Below are 21,651 nucleotides of genomic sequence, written 5' to 3'. Positions count from 1 at the left end.
CTTCCACACCAACATGTAGTCACCCCAAGTCCTCCTCCTAGGATCCCAATTCACACATACTCTATCTCTCACGAATAACAGGCTACTCTCTCAGTAGACCCCTTATAGGCTCATATAGGTACCTCCCCTAGACTATCCCTCGACTCAGAACTCTTTCTAAGTGATTCCTGCTAGATACTCTTACTCAGCACATACTCAAAGCAAATAACAGATAACATCGATCAATAACATCTCCTAAGCTAAGGCATCACAAATCAGGCAACTCTAACTCTAAAATATTAAATACCTAGCCTATCCTCTAGCATGCATACCTAATATCCCATGAATATCTCATAACACAAATAAATAAGGGTATTTTGGGAAATCACCATTCGGCTCTAGCTGATTGTACACACTGCTCCAACTTGTTTTCCTCTTAAAACTCTTTATTTTGAAAAAACATTTCTTTTGAAATTTTTTTCTCAAATCCTCAGTTTGAGTCCAGACACACCTGAAGGCGCATCCGAATCCCTCAAACCAAGTCTCTGATACCAACATGTAAGACCGTAAATTTTCAAATAAAATTTTTCATTTTTAAAAATCATAGAATTCGCATAAACATAGTTCACAAATATCCCAAATGTCAATTTATCAAAAAGACATGTTCGTAAATTGTTTAGACACAATCCAGGATCCTCGAAACATAACTCCGCCTCGTGTGTACAATCAATTCGGTAACTTCACGTGCTCCTAAGAAGTACCTGAAACACATAACACATAACACGGTAATCACAAAGCTTAGTGAGTTCCCCAAAATACCACACATAACTCATTATCCTATCATGGCTAAATCTCAAATAATACCCTCTGGTCGATATATCTCAGTGGAACCCTCCGGTTCCACAACTCGGGTGGACCCTCCAGTCCTAATTTAGTAAAGCTCATAATAATACACAACATAGATCACAAAGACATAATGCAGGATATCCTAATACTCAATATAAACATACAAGATCCTCCGTTCACACAAGTTACCACTCATGGTAAGTATAGTGAGAAGACTCACCTCGTAAGCAAGCAAATAAACCTCGTACACGAACCACTGGTCTAGCCTCCGCCTAACACATACGTTAATTATCTCTAATTAATAAACAATCCTCAAAGAAGCTAGGCTAAACCCTTTATAAACTCACAGAAGGATAAAAATACCATTTTACCCTTTCATGGTCTCTATAGTCCATAATTTGACCAAATCCTAAAAGTCAACAAAGTCAACTGCAACGCGTACGCTGGGCATACAACCATTTTACGTTGGGCGTACTACCTCGCCATGCATCGGGGATCCTCGACCCTACGTTGCGCGTACTGCGATTACGCTCGGCGTACGTCCCAGACTTGTTCTTCCCACTCTCTTGGTCTTAATCTATTAAGAAAATAGCTCTACTCTCAGATCTGGACTCCCTAAAGGCTCATACTCCATAAAGTTCGTGACTTTAAGCCTTTTCATGGATGAGAAAGTCCCAAACCCGAAAACTCTCACTCTTTTCTCCAAAAAATGCTCATATCCCATGCATGGGGTGGTTTTGACGTCCAAGACTCCATTTTTATGAATCCAATCCATTAAAAACAGTCAAAGGGATAGATATTAGGCTCTGTAGTTCAACAACTCATAAAGCTTCAAGCATTGGGACCAAAAACCCTAAAATGGACCATATTATGCACAAATCGAAAAGGATGAGAAATCTTTAAGCTTTATACCTTCAACTGATGCTCCAACCACAGAAAAGCTAAGATCCAAAATCATGGACTCTAACTCTATTCTCTTTGATGTTCCTCCTTCACACCTAGGATACCACAAGAACACTAAGAAGCTCACAATGGACACTCAAGCTCAAGGGAAGAAAAATAGGGTTTAAGAGGGTTGAGGGCTGGAAATGATGGCCATAAATGAGGCCATCATATTCCTTAAACAGGGACACGCCCCACAACTAGGGTTTTCACTATGAGCCTAGTATGCGCAGCATACGATCTGGTACGCCCATCGTACTAGGTGGCTTCCGCATCTAATTCACGCACATGAGTACGCTAAGCGTACACATGCATACGCACCGCGTACTCAGCTACCACCTTTTCTCAAATGAAGGAAAAACTTGTCAATTACAATAAAACTAGGGTTTATAAGTTATACATGGTCTTTGGATGTTACAGTAAGGGGGAATGAGACCACTTTTGTCTCTCTTGTAAGTTGTAAAGACTTGTATATTTAAGCTATTTTCTCCCAAAGAGTTCTAAGAACATGTGTGTGTATGCATTCCATGGTGCAATTTATTTGTGTTTTGCTGCAAATTTGATGCCAAGAAGTGAAATCAAAGGGGAAAATGAAAAATTAAGCTTTATTCTATGTAGATTAAAGGTTTATCAAATTTCGTAAGCATTTAGTGGTGTTTATTGATGATTTTGAAGCATATTCATGAACCTAAAATATGGGTAAAAGCTTGCATGTGTGAGCCAAGTAAAGATTAACATGATCTGAGTTGAAATAAGATGTCATATATTATAAATATTATGTTTAGAGTGTTATTTAGCCCTAAAGTTAAGTAATCTAGTTTACATGTTAACGAATTTGTTAGATGGTGATTTATTTGGCATTTTGACATGTTAATCTTACTGGTCCATCAAGAATAATGTGTAATTTGTCAGTACTTACATATTTAGGGTAAGAAACCTAAATTAGAATTTCATTTGGATATAATGTCAAAGATAAATTTTAAAAATCTTATGAATTTGACACTATAAGTTATATTCTTTAGTTATAAGACAATATCTTTAATTTTTGGAATGAACTTATGAATGAAAAGTAAATCTTGACCAAGGAAAGTGAAACTTGAGATTATATATTGAAATATGATTGAAACTATTATTGTTGCTTGTAATTTGCCCTACTTGATTCTTATGATAACTAAATAGACATAAATGGTCTTATTAATAGATTTAGAACTCAAGGAAGAGAAAATTGTGGCTCCGAGAATAAGGTTGTCTTGGATTTAACATCGTAAGGTGGGTATATAGAAAATTTTATCCATTTTGTATATATTATTTGTTGTAATGACACTTTTATAATTTCTCCATGGTTTTGATGGTCTTCGTAAACCCCATTTTGGACATAGTTCCAAATGTGTTATATGAGTGGACCACACAACGGCATTTCTTGACATTATCGAAAATAGTGTCCCATATTGCATGCTAGTCTCAATGACAAAAAAGATGAGGTGTTACATACTATTATGGAATCCAATGAACTTGTTCATAATCCGAAGAAGACAAATCTGAATCGATTCTCCGAAATGTCCTATTTAAGACACAAAGCTTAATAGAAACTTGTTTGATAAATCAAATGTAATATATCAAGCATACAAATAAAAAAATGTTACTTTAGTGTTAAAAAAATTTAATGTGGGTCATTATGGGTGCCAAATCCAAATAAATGCAGAATAACATCGTCAAAACTCAACTTATCAATGACAGAAGTACATTACGATATAAGAGCATTAGATGTTGCAATTTCAAATAAAACCCGATGAATCCAAAAAAAATCAAGGTAGGGGCCAAAATAAAATACTTGAGGAGGGATTGGTGCAAATGAAATGTATACCCACTTTATATATTGTCCGCAATCTGGAATGCTATGCTCCAAACATATGAGTAAAGAGGGGGAAAAGAGCTCAAATCATATAATTTTAATCTTTGATATGGTCATGTTTGTCGATATCACCGTTCAATATCTTTTAGGATTTGGTCATAACAAATATGCAAGAGTATCCAGATGGGAAAATAACTTGCCAATTTTTGAACTCTTGTTAATGAATATAAATAGAGAATTCTCTCTATAACTTCCATTGACAAATACAAACAAACAATGCACATAAGGAAAGGTCATTACAACAAATAACATACATAACTTGAATAAAAAAAACACTTTTGATGAACAAAGTAAAGTGCGCACTTCCTAAATGATGACAAACACAAATCACTTGGTGTAAAGAACATCCTCCCATGGGTGCCTATATAGCGGTTGCTTCAACCTCTTTTGGTCAAACGTATGCCTACTCGTAGTCAAAGGGTATTTTAGTCATTGAAGAGAGATTATATATATATATATATATATATATATATATATATAATCTCAAGTTTCACTTTCCTAAGAGTTCTAAGAACATGTGTGTATGCATTCCATGGTGCAATTTATTTGTGTTTTGCTCCAAATTTGATGCCAAGAAGTGAAATCAAAGGGGAAAATGAAAAATTAAGCTTTGTTCTACGTAGATTAAAGGTTTATCAAATTTCGTAAGCATTTAGTGGTGTTTATCGATGATTTTGAAGCATATTCATGAACCTAAAATATGGGTAAAAGCTTGCATGTGTGAGCCAAGTAAAGATTAACATGATCTGAGTTGAAATAAGATGTCATATATTATAAATATTATGTTTAGAGTGTTATTTAGCCCTAAAGTTAAGTAATCTAGTTTACATGTTAACGAATTTGTTAGATGGTGATTTATTTGGCATTTTGACATGTTAATCTTACTGGTCCATCAAGAATAATGTGTAATTTGTCAGTACTTACATATTTAGGGTAAGAACCCTAAATTAGAATTTCATTTGGATATAGTGTCAAAGATAAATTTTAAAAATCTTATGAATTTGACACTATAAGTTATATTCTTTAGTTATAAGACAATATCTTTAATTTTTGGAATGAACTTATGAATGAAAAGTAAATCTTGACCAAGGAAAGCGAAACTTGAGATTATATATTGAAATATGATTGAAACTATTATTGTTGCTTGTAATTTGCCCTACTTGATTCTTATGATAACTAAATAGACATAAATGGTCTTATTAATAGATTTAGAACTCAAGGAAGAGAAAATTGTGGCTCCGAGAATAAGGTTGCCTTGGATTTAACATCTTAAGGTGGGTATATAGAAAATTTTATCCATTTTTGTATATATTATTTGTTGTAATGACACTTTTATAATTTCTCCATGGTTTTGATGGTCTTCGTAAACCCCATTTTGGACATAGTTCCAAATGTGTTATATGAGTGGACCACACAACGGCATTTCGTGACATTATCGAAAATACTGTCCCATATTGCATGCTAGTCTCAATGACAAAAAGATGAGGTGTTACATACTACTATGGAATCCAATGAACTTGTTCATAATCCGAAGAAGACAAATCTGAATCGATTCTCCGAAATGTCCTATTTAAGACACAAAGCTTAATAGTAACTTGTTTGATAAATCAAATGTAATATATCAAGCATACAAATAAAAAAATGTTACTTTAGTGTTAAAAAAAATTAATGTGGGTCATTATGGGTGCCAAATCCAAATAAATGCAGAATAACATCGTCAAAACTCAACTTATCAATGACAGAAGTATATTACGATATAAGAGCATTAGATGTTGCAATTTCAAATAAAACCCAATGAATCCAAAAAATTCAAGGTAGGGGGCCAAAATAAAATACTTGAGGAGGGATTGGTGCAAATGAAATGTATACCCACTTTATATATTATCCGCAATCCGGAATGCTATGTTCTAGACATATGAGTAAAAAGGGGGAAAAGAGCTCAAATCCTATAATTTTAATCTTTGATATGGTCATTTTTGTCGATATCACGTTCAATATCTTTTAAGATTTGGTCATAACAAATATGCAAGAGTATCCAGATGGGAAAATAACTTGCCAATTTTTGAACTCTTGTTAATGAATATAAATAGAGAATTCTCTCTATAACTTTCATTGACAATTACAAACAAACAATGCACATAAGGAAAGGTCATTACAACAAATAACATACATTACTTGAATTAAAAAAAAAAACACTTTTGATTAACAAAGTAAAGTGAGCACTTCCTAAATGATGACAGACACAAATCACTTGGTGTAAAGAAAATCCTCCCATGGGTGCCTATATAGCGGTTGCTTCAACCTCTTTTGGTCAAACGTATGCCTACACGTAGTCAAAGGGTATTTTAGTCATTGAAGAGAGATTTTATATATATATATATATATATATATATATATATATATAAAACAAACTTACCCAATGAGACCAATTGAACGGGCCAATACAAAGAGGCCATTAAGGTAACCAATATTCACAATTTCATCAATTTCTTGTTTTGTGAACATTCCACTTCCAGCAAGAAGATCCAAGAAAAGGGTACCAATGGCCCCATCAACATTCATCACTAAATTGTTTGCTTTTGAAAGAGTGTAAGTCTCAACTTCAACTGCATATTCCATGTATTTTGTTGATGGAAAATGCGTTCGTGCAAATAGTTGTAACAATTCCACTCTTTTATCCCTATTATCACCTCGCTTTATCCTTTTTAACCACAAAAAACAATCCAAACATGTCAATTACTTTTCATTCACAAATAATTTAATTAAAAAGTAAAAGAAGAAAAAAAAAACCTGTGCCCGATTCCTGGTACACGAATACCCTTCTTTTTCATGCTCTCAACAAACTCATATGGTGTAAGTTTCTGTCCAAAAAAAAAAGATTAAGGATCCTTTGAGGTCAAACACAGTTGAATTTGACCATAGTTAACTAAACTCACCCTGTCATAAGCGTCCTTGAAGTAACGAGCAGCATCATCAACCGCACCACCAAAACGTGGACCGATTGTTAGCAAACCTGTTCTCAAAGTTTTGTAAAATATAATAAGATGTGTTTTTCTAAAATAACCATTTTACCCCTACATCCTAAAAAACAAATTTCATAATATTCATTAAGTTTACCTGAAACAAGGCTTGATACTAAATCTTTTCCTGCCCTTGCGGTTACTATTGTGTTGTGAGCACCAGAGACACACGGACCGTGATCAGCACACAACATCACGCAAATCTAAGAAAATTGTCCATTAGTGAAAAACATCTAGAAATGCGAGGGGGTATTTTGAAAATTTAATAAACATACTGTAACAACCCGAAATTTCCGTATCATATTATTGTAACTCTTTCGTAGTACAATTCGCGCAACCAATCGTCGTTTCCAATTTCGATTTCCAATCTTCCGTTTAATTAAGTCATTATTTAGTACACATTTAAAGTGACTTAATGGGTGTCTTAATACATTTAGAAATCATTTTAACACCCAACTTTAGTGATCGGAATATTTCTAGAAATTACCGTATCGGGTTACAGTAACTCAATCGGGTACGACCAAAAGCCTCGTCTAACACCGGTATCGGGTAGAATTCCACCGTGTCCGAAACTTAAACACTATATAAACGTGTTTAAGACTCCATTTGAAGCCTTTGGTCAATTTACCACTAAACACTACCCACCTCTCTCCTCATCCAAGTTTAAGAGATCAAAACTCAAATTTAAGGCTTCAAATCTCTAAGGTACCTTCCTAGCCTTAATCTATAGCATGTTTGGCTTCCAAATTCGACATTGAATCATAAAATAGGACAACATATGTGAGTTTACGGCCCAGGAGCATGCCTAGGCCGTAAACACCAAGTTGAAGGGTTTTAAGCCCTTAAACTCATTCCTAAACTCATTTGGACTTTAGATATGGCCAAGGGACTTTAAGTTATGGACTCTAAACAATTAAAACATGAATTTTATGAGGTTTGAAGGAGTTTACGTCCAAGGATCATTCTTGGGCCGTAAACTCATATTCAAAGGGTTTTTGAGCCAATTAACCCTTCCAAATCATAGTTGGGACTTAGATATGACCTTTGGGCTTGCTAATCTAGACTTGGAACACTTTAAACTTGATTTTTGAGTAATAAAAATGAGTTTATGGCCAAGACATACTCTTGGGCCGTAAACTCCTCTTAAATGGTGATTTAGTGCCCTTAAACATGTCAAAATGCTTTCAAACTCAACCAATGGCTTTGTGGTAAATCCTAGATTCATCTAAAAATGGTTTGGAGACCTTAAACACAACATATACCCTACATAAGTGAGTTTACGGCCAAAGAACTCCTCCTAGGCCGTAAACTCCTATAAGTGTGTAAAATGGTAATCTAAATTCATAACAAGGCTTAGAAAATTAGTTTGAATCACATGTGATTGCCCTAAATAGTTCAAATTAACCATTCTTAGCCAAGGGTGAGTTTATGGCCGTAAACTCTATGAGTGTGGCTGTAAACTCATGTTTTAAATGGTATAAATTCATTCAAAGTGTTCCAAGGCATTTTAGATAATCCATTCTAGCAATCCCTATGTCCATTTGAGCCCTTAAACCATCAAAACCACACCCACATGAGTTTACGGCCGTAAACTCATGTATGTGTTTGTTCCATAGTTGTAAACTCTTTAAAATGTTTACTCTTGGGGAGTAAACTCAAGTCCCAAGTCCCTAGTGCCATTACACGTCCGAAGATGTCACCCGGGTCACTCCAAACGCTCGTTTTGAGGTGTTTAACCTCATTGGAGTGTAATGTTCCATATGATTAGTGAAGACATCCGTAATTATATATATGGACATTATTTCATTTTACATAGGGACATCGCGAGTAATCAAACCTCGAACCAACGTCTAGCATTCAAAACCGACACGTTTCCGAGTCCGGTGAGTTCATACCCCTACCCTTTTTCACTGTTTTCAGGGGGGAACACAAGCAAAGTACAAGGGAATTCTTGTACTCAAAACATGTTTTCAAATGTGTGTTTCATATTCTTATGCTTTTATAACTGATTACTACAACTGATAACAGATTGAACATGCAGATCACGTAACATATATTTGTGAAATAAGTCTTTAAACTATTATGTTTTACATATATTTCACAAATGGTTTTCCACATTTTATCAGTTAAAAGCATGACATTAAACATTTGAACATAATACCTGTACACTGTTTTGTCCTCGGTAACACTCCACACACATACACGAGTGGAGGACTATCATATTATTACTAGTAAATTTGTTATTCCTGTATGATTGGAGACACGTCCTCGGAGAACACTCCACCCAGATTACGCGAGTGGAGGACTACACCCATAACCAGAATCTCTGGTATTTAGAGAGCGTGACTTGAGTGTATAGATCTATACGGGGCTGACTACCCCACACCTGGCTGCTAGCTACAGCCGAACCGAAATGGTTCAAGGGTGACGAAAGTCATAAGTATGTGGACGACTTATTGCCACATGTGGACTACTTATTGCCACAGGTTTTAGTCTATTGTATGGTTATGGAACTCGCAATTAGGATAACAGAGATTTACTTACAGTAATAATGAACCACTTTATACATTTTTTTTTACACCTTTTACATCTTTCACGTTCTGTAACTAACAATTAGGAAAGTACGGGACTTTCCTGGGGAAAAACATGGAACCTAATCACGATTACATCTTTTACATATTTAACATCGTTTACATTAAGAACCTACATGCAGGAAAGCATGGGGCTTTCCTGGGTAACACTTACATAACTAGAAAGAGTAACCAACTGGATAACATTACATCTTTTACAATTTGTAACATACAATAAGGAAAGTATGGGACTTTCCTGGTAAGACATGATAAGTAAACAGAACAGTTTAATCAGTCAGATATCCAACTATACATTTTCACATGAATAAACATGTTTTCAGTGTACAAACTTATTATACTTTACAATTGGGAAACAATAACCAATTATTAAGAAAATATGGGATTTTCTTGGTGCATATAACATTTCAGAAACAGAAAGGAAACTCGAAACGTTTTCACAAATAAAAACCGCTTATGAACTCACCAGCTTTATGCTGATTTTCAAACCGCTTGTGTTCTCAGGTCAGCGTTAGAACAGGTACCCGAAGATTCCTTTTTGATCAGAAGACGGAGTACATGAAGATCCGTTTCATTTTGTTTATATATACTATGTATCACAACTGTACAAACTTTACTTTTGAAACAACTATAAAACTTTTTATATGTAATGTATTGGTTGTTTTACTTTACTTACTATGTGCATTGGATTTGATACTCAACGTGGAGTCAACCCCGGAAATTTTTCCGCCTTCGGTTCTCGGGGTGTGACAGATTGGTATCAGAGCCCTTGTTTATAGTGAATGAAGTATACCAAACCTTACATGGTATAAAACTATAAACACTAAAGGGCCTAAGTGCTCTGAATTAAAAGTATCCTCAAACTACAAGTATTTTCAAAAGTATACAAGTATACCGAACCGTCGTCATCCGTAACCACAAGTAGAACAGAACATAAGTAAATGGGTGTTGTGTACTACGGTTAAACCTGGGCAGTTATGTAGTCGTGTCTAGGGTCAATATAGCCTGGCCAACTATATTCATTCGAGACACGGCCAACATGTGCTTGGGAGTGACTGTGGTATGTGGCATGCCTAAAACTTACCCTAATATCCCCAAACATCATCAAATCATTGTCGTAAACAATTCATGAAATACTATGGGATTATTTCTCGATCCCGATCCTCCGTAGTAATCTTTAATTCGAGTGGTTTTCTGTGATTACTCTTAGCGATAAATTATCTGTTCGATAACTTTTTCCTGCTTTATCGCTTACTCGAATCATATAACTGTCATGTCTATCGATTCGATATAGAGGACTTACCATCCTCTCTTTCTTGATCTTATTAGATCAAGATGCCTCCCCGAAAGAGACCTAGCTCAAAGAACAACAACAATCCTTCTTCGCCACCACCTCCTCCCCAGTTTGACCTAGCATCACTCCAGACGATGATGACAGCTGCAATGGTAGCAGCTATGTCACAAATGAACCCTAGTGGTTCAAGTGGTGGTCCTCAATCTCAAAACCCTGAAAGTAGCCAGGGACACCAAAGAGGGGGTTCCTACAAGGATTTCATGAACGCAAAACCAACATCCTTTAATGGCGCTGGAGGTGTCATTTCCTTATCTCGATGGTTCAAGAAAATCGAGTCCATCTTTGAAATCTGTGCTTGTGCGGAGTCCGATAAAGTCAAGTTTGCAGCTTGTACCTTCGTTGATAAAGCCTTGACTTGGTGGAATGGCCGAGTCAAATCTCTAACCTTACCCGTAGCCAATGCCATGGGCTGGGAGGCCATGAAAGAACTTCTCATTGCCGAGTACTGCCCCCGTGGTGAAATGCAGAAATTAGAGCACGAGCTCTGGAACCTGAAGATGAAAGGTTCCGACATTACTGCATATACTTCCCGATTTGATGATCTCGCACTTCTTTGCCCGGGACTAGTCACTCCTGAAAACAAAAAGATCGAAAGGTTCGTATGGGGGTTATCTCAACCAATAAAGAGTCATGTTTTGGCTGCTCGTCCGGATACCTATGATAGTGCCAAGACTTTAGCTCAAATTTTAATTGATCACAACGATGATGTTAAGGAAATCACTACCACTTCTGAGCCGACTCAAAGGAGTGGTGAAAAGAGGAAATTCTGGAAGAAGAAGAAGGGTCAATCTTCTCAAGGATCATCCAAGAAACAACAAACGGTAGCAGTCCATGCTGCTACTACTACCCCTGTTGCTACTGTTTCTGTCATGGGATCCACAGCCTCAACTCCTACCAGTAAATATGCTGGTAACCTCCCTCTGTGTGATAAGTGTAAACACCATCATCATCCTGGTCCCTATCGAGAATTGTCTTGCACCAACTGTGGTAAGAAAGGGCACACAGTTCGATACTGCAGAACTCCTACCCAATCAGCCAACCAATCATCGGGAGCAGGTGTTAGTCAAGCCTGCTACAACTATGGAGAAGTTGGAAACTTTAAAAGGAACTGTCCCAAGAAGTCAACTGCCGATAACACTGGAAGGGTTCTAACCATGGGACGGGAGGAAGTAGTTGCTGATCCCACTGTTGTTTCGGGTACGTTCCTTCTCGACAACTCATATGCTAGTATTCTTTTCGATTCGGGTCCTGAAAGGAGTTTTCTTAGTCATGCATTCAAACATAATCTAAAATCAAATCCTCAACCACTAACTGAAACGTTTACCGTCGAGATGGCTAACGGTGAGAAAGAAAGCGCTAACGATGTATTCATAGGCTGTACGCTTACCTTAAATGATCACTCATTTCCTATAGATCTCATGCCCGTTTCCATTAAGAGCTTTGATGTTATCATTGGCATGGATTGGTTGAGTCCCAATCATCCTGACATTCTTTGCTACGAAAAAGCTATCCGTCTCAATCTTCCTTCGGATCAAACTCTCGTAATCTATGGCGATAAACCCAGTTCCAACCTTCATATCATTTCTTGCATCAAAGCTCAAAAGCTCCTTCGAAAGGAGTGTGTTGCATTCTTAGCTCATGTGATCAACGAGAAACAAGAAGTTAGAGACCTCGCGACCATCCCCGAAGTCTGTAACTTTCCCGATGTGTTTCCCGAAGAACTTCCAGGAATTCCTCCCAAACGACAGGTCGAGTTCCGTATTGACCTAATTCCTGGAGCTACTCCCGTAGCAAAATCCCCGTATCGCTTAGCTCCAGCAGAAATGCAGGAGTTATCCAGATAACTCAATGAGTTGCTCAGTAAAGGATTCATTAGACCGAGTTCCTCACCCTGGGAGCTCCGATTCTGTTTGTCAAAAAGAAAGATGGATCCTTTCGGATGTGTATCGATTATCGTGAACTGAACAAGTTAACCGTTAAGAACCGATATCCTCTTCCAAGAATAGACGACCTCTTCGATCAACTCCAGGGAGCCAGCTACTTTTCTAAGATAGACCTTCGGTCAGGGTACCGTCAGTTACAAGTCCAGGAGAATGATGTTCCCAAGACAGCTTTTAGGACTCGGTATGGACACTACGAGTTCGTAGTGATGCCTTTCGGTCTAACCAATGCACCGGCTGTGTTCATGGACTTGATGAACCGGGTGTGCCGTCCCTTTTTAGACAAATTCGTTATCGTGTTCATTGACGACATCCTCGTATACTCCAAAAGCGAAGAAGACCACAAGCAACACTTGAGGCTAGTGTGGGAAACCCTTAGATCCGAAAAGCTATATGCGAAATTTTCCAAATGTGAATTCTGGATACGGAAGGTAACTTTCCTCGGTCACGTAGTAAGCAAGGAGGGTATTCATGTAGATCCTTCCAAGATTAAAGCGATAGAGAATTGGTCGGCACCGAAAACACCCACAGAAATTCGTCAATTCTTGGGTCTCGCGGCTACTATCGACGATTCATTCAGAACTTTTCCAAAATCGCCAAACCTTTAACCACTCTAACACAGAAAGGTGTACCCTTTTGTTGGAGTGATAAACAAGAAACCGCATTCCAAACATTAAAGAAAGCCTTATGCAGCACGCCTGTTCTATATCTGTCTGAAGGGACAGAGGACTTCGTTGTCTACTGCGATGCGTCTAATCAAGGTTTAGGCTGTGTGCTTATGCAAAGAGGAAAGGTGATTGCATATGCCTCAAGACAGTTGAAAGCACATGGGGTCAATTATACCATGCATGACTTGGAACTAGGAGCCGTAGTCTTTGCATTGAAGATTTGGAGACATTATCTCTACGGAACCAAATGCACAATCTTCACTGATCACAAGAGTCTGCAACATATCTTTAATCAGAAAGACTTAAACATGAGGGAACGGCAATGGGTAGAATTACTTAGTGATTATGAGTGCGAAATCCGTTACCACCCCGGCAAGGCCAATATTGTAGCAGATGCCCTTAGCCGAAAGGATAGTGCAGGCCACAAAGTGAAGAACCAGACGATGACCATCCATTCCAATCTACCCATACAAATCCGAGAAGCCCAGTTAACAGCCCTCAAACCCGAGAACGTGTCAGATGAAACGTTGAGAGGGATGGAAAAGAAACTTGAGATCAGAGGTGACGGAGTTCACTGTTTCATGAATCGAATCTGGATTCCCAAATCCGGTGGATTCAGGGAAATAGTCATGGAGGAAGCACACAGAACCAAATACTCTGTTCACCCGGGTTCGGACAAGATGTACCTGGATCTCAAGAAACAATACCGGTGGCCAAGCATGAAAGCTGAGATAGCTACATTTGTAGGCAAGTGTCTGACTTGCGCCAAAGTCAAAGTCGAACATCGGAAGCCTTCAAGTCTACTCCAACAACCCGATATTCCCGAGTGGAAATGGGAGATGATTACCATGGACTTCATCACCAAACTACCCAAGTAATCTAGTGGGTACGATACCATTTGGGTAATTGCCGATCGTTTGACAAAATCCGCTCACTTCATTCCAATTAAAGAATCATACAAGATGGAAAGACTCGCGCGAATCTACATCCAGGAGGTAGTACGTCTACACGGTGTACCTGTATCCATTATCTCTAATCGAGATAGTAGGTTTACCTCCAGATTATGGCAATCCCTTCAGAAAGCCCTTGGAACCAAACTAGATATGAGCACGGCATATCATCCTCAGACCGATGGATAGAGTGAGAGAACAATCCAAACCCTGGAGGACATGCTTCGGGCATGTGTCATTGACTTTGGAAAGTTGTGGGATACACATCTATCCTTGATCGAGTTCTCGTACAACAACAGTTACCACACCAGCATTACGGCTACTCCGTTCGAAGCCCTATACAGTCGTAAGTGCGGATCCTCTCTGTGCTGGGCCGAGGTGGGGGATACACAGTTAGCCAGGAGTCGAGTCGCCGACAGTGCTCTCACTGGTCCTGAAATCATCCGCGAAACCACCGAAAAGATCATTCAAATCCGTAACCGACTGAAAGCCTCACGTGATCGTCAAAAGAGTTACGCTGATAATCGTCGGAAACCACTAGAATTCCAGGTTGGAGACCGTGTCCTGTTAAAAGTCTCGCCCTGGAAAGGCGCTGTACACTTTGGTAAGCGTGGGAAACTTAATCCGAGGTACATTGGACCCTTTGAGATCCTCTCCAGGATCGGTCCAGTTGCCTATAAACTTCATTTACCTCACGAACTCAGTAACATTCATCCTGTCTTCCATGTTTCAAATCTCAAAAAGTGCCTATCCGATGAAACCCTAACAATTCCCTTAGACGAGATCGAGATCAATGAAAACCTCAAATTTGTGGAGGAACCAATCGAAATCATGGATCGAGAAGTCAAACGTACAAAACAAAGTCGCATCCCGTTAGTGAAGGTTCGCTGGAATGCCAAACGGGGACTGGAATTCACTTGGGAACGGGAAGATTCAATGAAGCAGAAGTATCCAAAACTCTTTTCTTATCCATGATTTGTATCTTGTCTTATGTTCTAAACTTGAATTTCGGGATGAAATTCCCTTTAACGAGGGGATAATGTAACAACCCGAAATTTCCGTATCATTTTATTGTAACTCTTTCGTAGTACAATTCGCGCAACCAATCGTCGTTTCCAATTTCGATTTCCGATATTCCGTTTAATTAAGTCATTATTTAGTACACATTTAAAGTGACTTAATGGGTGTCTTAATACATTTAGAAATCATTTTAACACCCAACTTTAGTGATCGGAATATTTCTAGAAATTACCGTATCGGGTTACGGTAACTCAATCGGGTACGACCAAAAGCCTCGTCTAACACCAGTATCGGGTAGAATTCCACCGTGTCCGAAACTTAAACACTATATAAACGTGTTTAAGACTCCATTTGAAGCCTTTGGTCAATTTACCACTAAACACTACCCACCTCTCTCCTCATCCAAGTTTAAGAGATCAAAACTCAAATTTAAGGCTTCAAATCTCTAAAGTACCTTCCTAGCCTTAATCTATAGCATGTTTGGCTTCCAAATTCGACATTTAATCATAAAATAGGACAACATATGTGAGTTTACGGCCCAGGAGCATGCCTAGGCCGTAAACACCAAGTTGAAGGGTTTTAAGCCCTTAAACTCCTTCCTAAACTCATTTGGACTTTAGATATGGCCAAGGGACTTCAAGTTATGGACTCTAAACAATTAAAACATGAATTTTATGAGGTTTGAAGGAGTTTACAGCCAAGGATCATTCTTGGGCCGTAAACTCATATTCAAAGGGTTTTTGAACCAATTAACCCTTCCAAATCATAGTTGGGACTTAGATATGACCTTTGGGCTTGCTAATCTAGACTTGGAACACTTTAAACTTGATTTTTGAGTAATAAAAATGAGTTTACGGCCAAGACATACTCTTGGGCCGTAAACTCCTCTTAAATGGTGATTTAGTGCCCTTAAACATGTCAAAATGCTTTCAAACTCAACCAATGGCTTTGTGGTAAATCCTAGATTCATCTAAAAATGGTTTGGAGACCTTAAACACAACATATACCCTACATAAGTGAGTTTACGGCCAAAGAACTCCTCGTAGGCTGTAAACTCCTATAAGTGTGTAAAATGGTAATCTAAATTCATAACAAGGCTTAGAAAATTAGTTTGAATCACATGTGATTGCCCTAAATAGTTCAAATTAACCATTCTTAGCCAAGGGTGAGTTTACGGTCGTAAACTCTATGAGTGTGGCCGTAAACTCATGTTTTAAATGGTATAAATTCATTCAAAGTGTTCCAAGGCATTTTAGATAATCCATTCTAGCAATCCCTATGTCCATTTGAGCCCTTAAACCATCAAAACCACACCCACATGAGTTTACGACCGTAAACTCATGTATGTGTGTGTTCCATAGTTGTAAACTCTTTAAAATGTTTACTCTTGGGGAGTAAACTCAAGTCCCAAGTCCCTAGTGCCATTACACGTCCGAAGATGTCACCCGGGTCACTCCAAACGCTCGTTTTGAGGTGTTTAACCTCATTGGAGTGTAATGTTCCATATGATTAGTGAATACATCCCTAATTATATATATATATATATATATATATATATATATATATATATATATATGGACATTATTTCATTTTACATAGGGACATCGCGAGTAATCAAACCTCGAACCAACGTCTAGCATTCAAAACTGACACGTTTCCGAGTCCGGTGAGTTCATACCCCTACCCTTTTTCACTGTTTTCAGGGGGGAACACAAGCAAAGTACAAGGGAATTCTTGTACTCAAAACATGTTTTCAAATGTGTGTTTCATATTCTTATGCTTTTATAACTTATTACTACAACTGATAACAGATTGAACATGCAGATCACGTAACATATATTTGTGTAATAAGTCTTTAAACTATTATGTTTTACATATATTTCACAAATGGTTTTCCACATTGTATCAGTTAAAAGCATGACATTAAACATTTGAACATAATACATGTACACTGTTTTGTCCTCGGTAACACTCCACACACATACACGAGTGGAGGACTATCATATTATTACTAATAAATTTGTTATTCCTGTATGATTGGAGACACGTCCTCGGAGAACACTCCACCCAGATTACGCGAGTGGAGGACTACACCCATAACCAGAATCTCTGGTATTTAGAGAGCGTGACTTAAGTGTATAGATCTATACGGGGCTGACTACCCCACACCTGGCTGCTAGCTACAGCCGAACCGAAATGGTTCAAGGGTGACGAAAGTCATAAGTATGTGGACGACTTATTGCCACATGTGGACTACTTATTGCCATAGGTTTTAGTCTATTGTATGGTTATGGAACTCGCAATTAGGATAACAGAGATTTACTTACAGTAATAATGAACCACTTTATACATTTTTTTTTACATCTTTTACATCTTTCACGTTCTGTAACTAACAATTAGGAAAGTACGGGACTTTCCTGGGGAAAAACATGGAACCTAATCACGATTACATCTTTTACATATTTAACATCGTTTACATTAAGAACCTACATGCAGGAAAGCATGGGGCTTTCCTGGGTAACACTTACATAACTAGAAAGAGTAACCAACTGGATAACATTACATCTTTTACAATTTGTAACATACAATAAGGAAAGTATGGGACTTTCCTGGTAACACATGATAAGTAAACAGAACAGTTTAATCAGTCAGATATCCAACTATACATTTTCACATGAATAAACATGTTTTCAGTGTACAAACTTATTATACTTTACAATTGGGAAACAATAACCAATTATTAAGAAAATATGGGATTTTCTTGGTGCATATAACATTTCAGAAACAGAAAGGAAACTCGAAACATTTTCACAAATAAAAACCGCTTATGAACTCACCAGCTTTATGCTGATTTTCAAACCGCTTGTGTTCTCAGGTTAGTGTTAGAACAGGTACCCGAAGATTCCTTTTTGATCAGAAGACGGAGTACATGAAGATCCGTTTCATTTTGTTTATATATACTATGTATCACAACTGTACAAACTTTACTTTTGAAACAACTGTAAAACTTTTAATATGTAATGTATTGGTTGTTTTACTTTACTTACTATGTGCAGTGGATTTGATACTCAACGTGGAGTCAACCCCGGAAATGTTTCCGCCTTCGGTTCTCGGGGTGTGACACATACCTCGATGAAATGTGTGCAGTAGCGTGGAAGACTACGTTTGAGCCACAACAGAGAAATAGCATCACCAATACCCATTCCCTTTTCAACAATTGTGGACATTGGTACCCCTGCATAACATGGCTCCTCACCTGAAAATTGAAATTAAAAAATAATTAATCTCTATAAAATATTCATAAATGAATTATACCCTTATTTTATTTTTTATTTAAAAAAAAGTTGTACCTCTATCGTCAGAAATGGTTGAAATGATATGAGTAGGTGCTCGTACTTTCCCGCTTTTAATTGCTGAGTTAAGATCTTCAAGGATTTGTGGAGGAGTGATTTCCTTAACAGGGGTAATCTTTCCCTCCCCAGCCTAATAAAACAACGAAATTTTTTGAGTTCGTGAAGGGCAAAATGGGAATATAAAAAAGATTAGGATTAGGATTTTTACCAATTTCTCGTATGTTTCCTTGATTGAAGCTTCAAATGATTCAAATGAAGTGGGGACAACTGCTCCGACATCTTTAAGTGCTTCATTTTTAGCTTGTGCAGACTCCATTTCACCACCACTTTTGGCTCCTTGATTAATGAATGGGTAAGCGTAAAAGATTAAACATGATCAACAGAATTACGAAATTACCCTTCCAAATTAAAGAAAGAGAAAATAGCAAATGTAATGTACTTTCTTTCTTACCCACAATAGCAACACACTTGAATTCTTTATCGATAATAGCAGTTTACTTTATTTTACCTACAAATTATAATAGCAACATACTTTTTGCTATTTATTTGTTACATTACATATTCCCATTATTGGTAAAGAAAATGCAAGTATGTTGCTATTATGGACAGGATAAAGATATGTATATATTGATATTAAGGGTAACTAAAAAGTAAAGTACATTGTCTATATTGGTGAAAGGTTGCTATTTCTTGCATAATTTAGCATTTAAGAAAGTAAAATAATAAACTTACTGCATGACCAAATTGAACTTCTGATTTGAAGAGACGGGCACAAGTTCCACTGACCCAAGCGCATACTGGTTTATTGATTTTTCCTGATTTAAGTGCTTCAACTAATGAATATTCATCTCTTCCACCGAGTTCCCCAAGCACAACAATCATTTTTATCTGAAAAATATATAAAAAAATGTCAAAAATAAATAAATAAATAGAGAGATGAGAGATTTATAATTCTATATATACCTGTGGAATGTTGTTGAATCTCAAAACATGATCAGAAAGGGTGGAACCAGGAAAAACATCTCCTCTAATAGCAATTCCTTCATAGATTCCATCTGTCACACGTGCGATTGTGTAGTATAACTCGTTAGACATCCCACCCTATAATTTAAATTTTTATTTTAACAATTATCTTATCTCTCACAATTACTAATACATGGTCAATTAAAGTCAAAATACTTACAGATTTTGAGACAAATCCAACACATCCAGGCCTATACAATTTGCATTGAATAATGTTATCAATTGTTCCAGCGGTGTCACCAATCTTGAAAGCTCCAACTTGAATCCCACCAACAGTTGCAGGACCAATAACAACCTGCAAGAACAACCAGCAGTGGTTAACTACGATTAAAGTTGTTAAAGGGAATTTATCGTAATTTCGTAGCTTGTTGTTTGACCTTGCATAGGAGATCAACTCCTTGGTGTCTGATTCAGGAACACCTTCAGCTATAATGGCCACAACTCTGATGGTAGGTTGTTTGAGGGCAAGTTTGGAAGAAGCAGCAACACTGTATAAATTTATAAAAGTATTTAATTACCAAAATCAGAAATAAAAGCTTCATAACCACTAATGAAATAAGATACAAGTAGTACACTAGAACTAACCTTCTGAATGATGAAAATTTTATGAATACATCAGCAGTAGGATGTGCAGCACAAGCTGCTTCAATGCTGCAACATGGATGTAAATTTATAGTATTAAAGATAAGGTTTATCTTGTTATAATCGGAAATAAATAAACATATATATATATATATATATATATATATATATATATATATATATATAACATACGTGGAATGCACTGGAATAGCGATTTCCTCTTGCCCGAAGAATAGTTTCTGGAATCCTTCAGCACCAGGGTTGATGATTCCAGCAACTGAAGGTGTTTCTCTCCCTTCAAGATTGATAAAAAGTTGAAGTAATGTTAGTTGCAAGTTAAAGATGTATGAATATGAAATACAGAAAAGTTTATAGGGTAAGTTTAGATATACCACAAAGGAAGTCAAAATCAAGCATCCGTTGAATTGGTAATTGTTTGTAGTTATAGAACAATGCTTGTGTTGTACGAGAGAATATTTGTCCAGTCGCCATGGTGGTCACCTGTATGTAAGTAAGGTAAATGAGACTGAGACCAGAAATGAGAAATGGAAACACAGAAAGCGTGAAACGACATTTCAAATGATGATCCTTCAGTAATTGATAAAATTAGGAAGTTTTTGAACTCAAACCAAAATCAGCCAACTTTTGTAACGACGAGGATGATCAAAGTTCAAACAAAGAGGATCAGTAGAACTTAAATCACACTGATTCGGCAACACCATAAAATCAGACCACACAAAATTGATCATATCTCTAACGATCAATGCAAATAGTGAAATAGTCCTGATCTTCTGGATAAGAACTACCATAAAAATCTTGAATTTCAATAAAAAAAAAAACCAACTTATTACAGCCACTAATCAGATTTGATAATCGAACTTAATTGAAAAATCTCAACCCGAAAATCGTGGATTCCTATATAAAAAAAACATAGCAAATCATGTACGTCTCGGAAATATCGAGTAAATCATATAAGATGGATCAAACACTAAACAACTCAAGAGACAAATTCGAACCATAAAACATGCGAAAACACCTGAAATAACATACAAATAGACATTATTAGAAATTTAAGTACCTCGGTATGTAAGTATTTGATAAAACTTGTCAAATGTGAGTGAGTGGCTTTGGCGACGAGCTATGAAGTGTGTGAGAGAACAAATGGGTGTGCTGTATATATAGAGCGAAGAGATGGAGTAGACAAAAAGTAGTATGTATATTCTTGTGATATCTTGAGATAATATTATTTATACATATATAATTTTTGTATGTATATCCGTTTTTTCAAAGAAACCATGCTACTGAGTCAAGAGGGGAAGATAGCGGTATGGTTGTTGGCACTTGTGGAGTGCGATGGCCAAAATTGACCTCCAAACAATTTTGCTTCATCAAACTTTTGTTTGATTTTGATAACTATAATGTACTATTATTTTATTAGATTTTGGGAAAATATTTCTTTAATTTCTTTAATTTC

General features: G+C 37.0%; 1 protein-coding gene across 1 annotated transcript; it reads right to left on the bottom strand.

Annotated features, from left to right (window-relative positions):
• Nucleotides 1–3,826: 3,826 nt before the first annotated feature.
• On the bottom strand, nt 3,827–21,409 carry LOC145001232 (ATP-citrate synthase beta chain protein 2-like). Its single transcript, XM_078960589.1, has 15 exons — nt 21,256–21,409; nt 20,570–20,678; nt 20,370–20,472; nt 20,181–20,246; nt 19,756–20,083; nt 19,536–19,673; nt 19,301–19,460; nt 18,781–18,905; nt 18,570–18,702; nt 18,348–18,475; nt 6,797–6,902; nt 6,616–6,692; nt 6,470–6,540; nt 6,096–6,380; nt 3,827–4,082 (listed from the first exon to the last, which is right to left on the bottom strand). Exons 2-15 carry the CDS (start codon nt 20,667–20,669, stop codon nt 4,007–4,009), a joined length of 1,896 nt encoding a protein of 631 aa, XP_078816715.1. The 5' UTR covers nt 20,670–20,678; nt 21,256–21,409; the 3' UTR covers nt 3,827–4,006.
• Between the last annotated feature and the right edge of the window lie 242 nt (nt 21,410–21,651).

Source organism: Lactuca saligna, chromosome 6, assembly GCF_052625555.1.
Source record: "Lactuca saligna cultivar CGN05327 chromosome 6, ASM5262555v1, whole genome shotgun sequence".
Lineage (NCBI taxonomy): Eukaryota > Viridiplantae > Streptophyta > Magnoliopsida > Asterales > Asteraceae > Lactuca > Lactuca saligna.
This window is presented reverse-complemented; position numbering and strand designations above follow the sequence as displayed.